The 3,646-nt window shown below is 36.3% G+C and overlaps 1 protein-coding gene across 1 annotated transcript; it reads left to right on the forward strand.

Annotated features, from left to right (window-relative positions):
* On the forward strand, nt 1-3,147 carry LOC120072460. Its single transcript, XM_039024850.1, has 10 exons — nt 1-173; nt 320-403; nt 1,037-1,132; nt 1,232-1,307; nt 1,404-1,499; nt 1,596-1,669; nt 1,765-1,872; nt 1,962-2,099; nt 2,497-2,602; nt 2,858-3,147. The coding sequence occupies exons 1-10, from the start codon at nt 114-116 to the stop codon at nt 3,130-3,132; spliced, it is 1,113 nt and encodes a 370-aa protein (XP_038880778.1). The 5' UTR covers nt 1-113; the 3' UTR covers nt 3,133-3,147.
* Nucleotides 3,148-3,646: the final 499 nt, after the last annotated feature.

The raw sequence follows: 3,646 nt of genomic DNA on the forward strand, positions 1-3,646 counted from the left end.
AAAGAATCCAAAAGCCCACAACACGGCCCGACGCAAACCCACGTCGTTCATGTGAGCGATTTCCGATTCATCTCGTTTTTCGACGGCCACAGGCTTCACAGATTCTCTCCAGGATGGAATTCTGCAATTCCTTCATCTTCTTCACTCTGTTAATCATCCTCCCTCTCGCTAGGGTTTGTTCTATCTGCTCAATTTCCACGATTCTTTCTGATTCTAATCCTTTTTTTTTTTCTCGCGGATTAATACTTCGGAGCACCCCCGGGATCTGATAATTCTTCAATTTGACGTGTTTTCATTTTTTTTTTCTGGTTTGATCCAGTGCGAGGATACTGGCTCGGTGCTCTTCGTTGATAGCTCGTCACATCAATATCTTCGATCTCATTCGCCCGATGATGGCTTCGAGGTAATTTAATTTATTCTGCATCTTCTTTGTCCCGGCATGATCGGTTCGGTTGGTTAGCAGTGAATATAATTGAGTTTCCTGCTTAAATTGTTTTGAAATCTTTTTCCATGTCTGTGTTGGTGCGTCGCGTATTCTGGCCGATTGAAGAAACCGAATCTGGAACTACCTATTTTTTAAACTGAGTTGAGCTGTTCTTTCTTAAATGTTAACAACGTATTTGTTTCACATCGTCATATACGGATCATTTCATTTTGGAATTCACGAGTTCATCTCTCTAATAAGTGGTATCAGCCGTAGTCTGATTGAAAGTGATGTGCCACTCTGAATGGATCTAAGAAAACCTATGCGTCACATTTCGTGGTGTTGAAATTTAAAAGGACTTTCTAGGTTGTTGTCGACGGTGATCGTCTGACATCGTTGTGAACCCTTCTAGTTTCAGCCTATTCGACCATCGATGAGTAATTTTAAATGTTCTGTCATTGTATTACCATATTATGCCCAATTGCTTGCCCGTATTCTCAGTGGGAAATATTAATGTGACAGTATGTTGAATAGAACTTTGCTCTGTTATTCTTATGAGATAAAATATTACCCAATCTTCTCATGTTATGCTCACATATTTGATTTCCACAGTTTAGTTCAATGTCACTGCCAGAAGTTGGTGCTGCTGTGTCAGTCCTGCTTGGTTTTGCGCCACCTTCAACACTTTCAGCTTCGGGTTCATCTAAGGTTCTTAATTGTTTGATAAGTTCTGCAGAAGTTTTAGTTTAAATTTTACTTATGTCTGTGGCTGTAACGTTTTGATCATGTTATTAATGACTTTTGCAGCTGAATGGGATTTTGATGCCAAATCCGCTTGATAGGCCTCGTTCAGTTTTTATGCTTGAAATTAAAGGAGAATATGGTCTCTGCAGTAATTTGAAAATGAAATTGAAAATTTTATTCTCTGTTTGCATGTTTTTTTAAAGATGCTAACCTTTTTAAATTCTGATACTTCCAGACCCTGAAATTTTAAGCCTAGAAAGTGGCATGTCCAGCAATGTCCTTACAAGCAAGGTTAATGTAGGTTCTGAGAGTGCTGACATCCAACTTCCTGGTATTTGTTCCTTCCAAAATCAATATTGGTTTGCTTTTTTTTCCCCCCAGAATATTTTCAGCTGCCCTTGGCGTTTCTAATGCTTGTTATTAGCAGGTGAGGATGAAGTGTCTGTTGTTCCTTTGAATGAACCGTTGTCAGATTATACTGATAAAGATGTTAGCGAATTTGTAAGTCGTGAATCAAGATTTTTATCGTATGATTAGATGCCTATATTTTTACATGTTTTATTTTTTATTTATAATTTGTTTGAATATATGACTAGGCATCTTTCATTGGTGGATCATATGTTGCTGATGCATCACAAACTTTAAATGGAGAGTTTACTGTGCGCTTGACTGATGATTCTATGATCAATTTTCATCTGTCTAAGGTTTTACTTGATCAGTTTAGAATGTTATCTGGTTATATTCTATAACCATTTCTATTAATGTGTTCATGGGTGCATTATCTTATTTGCAGACAGGGGACAGAGAATTCATAGGTAGTCTTTTGTGTCTCTTTCACAATATTAAGAGAGCTATTCACATTCACGAGGATTTGTCACAAAATGTGCAAAGTCCATCTGAGCTCATCACTGGCTCTTTCAATAGCATCAAGGTATGCTGTTTTCCTTGATTTTGATGGTTTCTTTTTTTGGATGACTGTTATTCAACTTCTGTTCCTATCATGCAATATTTATTCAACCTTGTTTTAGTTGCAAACACCAAATATTAAACATTGGTAGAGACACAGATGTGGTTATTAGTGCTATATTTTATGGCGTTACACAACTATAGTACTTATGGGTCATAGTGGGTGGTGTGCCCATTGGGAGCCTGAAACCTTACCTCGACTCTGCTGCCTTCTTGAAAAAAACCGGTTTTTCAACAAAATAAAAACATATTGAATGTGATTGTGTTTTGATTTCCTCAATAGTGTAGCCACCTTTTTCTTTGTTATCTTGAAAAACAATGCGTAAATTTATTATAACCAATGTTCACCAACGGTTTAGCAGGCATTCCAAGATGAAAGTGATTCTGAAGGAGATGCAGATAATAGATCTAGACTATTTATCGTTGCTTTGTCCAAGATATTCCACTTACTCCAAAAAGCATATGATGGTAAGTGCTCAGTTGCTCTGGTTTGAGGAGCGTATCAATTAATCATTATTAAGCTATTTTCTCTTTCAGCTGCCCATTTTTGTCAATTTTATTTAACCCGATATATTACATATTGGCTTTGACTTTATTCTTGCTCAATGATGACTTCACGAGTATGTGTATTAACGTCAATAGCACCCCTTTTGATTTTTGAACAAAGCATTTAGGTTTTTAAGATGATAGTTTTTACTTGGATACCTTTAATTTAATTTGCAGGTGAAATTGTTGGAGTTGTTTTCTTTTCTGGTTCATCATCAACAAAGGCAGAAAAAGGATTAAATGTGATGTTTAACCATCTGTTGACTCCACGTTGGCTGGTGGAAGACGTCAAAGTTAACACAACTATTCACGAAGTGATATTGGTTAGGACAACCCTTGCCTGGATCACAGGAATCATCCTTTTGATTGCTACTCTTATGGGGGTAAATTTTGCACCTCTACTCCATTATGCTCCATCTAGTTTAGATATGTTATTTTCTCCTTTTTTTTAATCTACAATGGGTATTAATTTTTGTGACCTTAGACATATGACTGACTACTGTCTTTGAACTCTCAACTAATTAGCAGTTCATTTTAATTTTTGGTGCTTCTGGAGAGTAATCCTCATCAAATTTTAGGAAACCTGTAGACTCATTCTAAGGAAGTAATGCAATATTGACTGTGAACCAATATTGGGTTATTTACACAGAGGGACGGAAAAAATTGCAGAAAACCAAACAATTATACAATATCTACTTGGAATTGTTTAGCCACTATGTTTACAAAAGCAATAAATGTAAATGCTCCAGAAAAGTTGGGAAACATTCAAGTACATAGACTTTTAAGCCTGAGGACTTGTTTTTTAGATAAGAAACAATTTCATTGATGATATATGAAATTACAAAAGAAAGGGGAAGGCCCCAAGGGAGAGATTACAAAAGACCTTTCTAGTTTGAAAGGAGAATAGTATAGCTATAGTGTTGAAATAAGGGAGAGCATTACCACCAAGTCACAACCTTTTTTTTT

The sequence above is a fragment of the Benincasa hispida genome, chromosome 1, assembly GCF_009727055.1.
Source record: "Benincasa hispida cultivar B227 chromosome 1, ASM972705v1, whole genome shotgun sequence".
Taxonomy (NCBI): Eukaryota; Viridiplantae; Streptophyta; class Magnoliopsida; order Cucurbitales; family Cucurbitaceae; genus Benincasa; species Benincasa hispida.

What these genes read in the sequence shown, in the direction of transcription:
- LOC120072460 (XM_039024850.1), top strand. Translation starts at nt 114, where the DNA reads ATGGAATTCTGCAATTCCTTCATCTTCTTCACTCTGTTAATCATCCTC. An exon ending in CGCCCGATGATGGCTTCGAG is followed by an intron (nt 404 to 1,036) that starts GTAATTTAATTT and finishes TGATTTCCACAG; the next exon opens with TTTAGTTCAATGTCACTGCC. An exon ending in TGCTGACATCCAACTTCCTG is followed by an intron (nt 1,500 to 1,595) that starts GTATTTGTTCCT and finishes TGTTATTAGCAG; the next exon opens with GTGAGGATGAAGTGTCTGTT.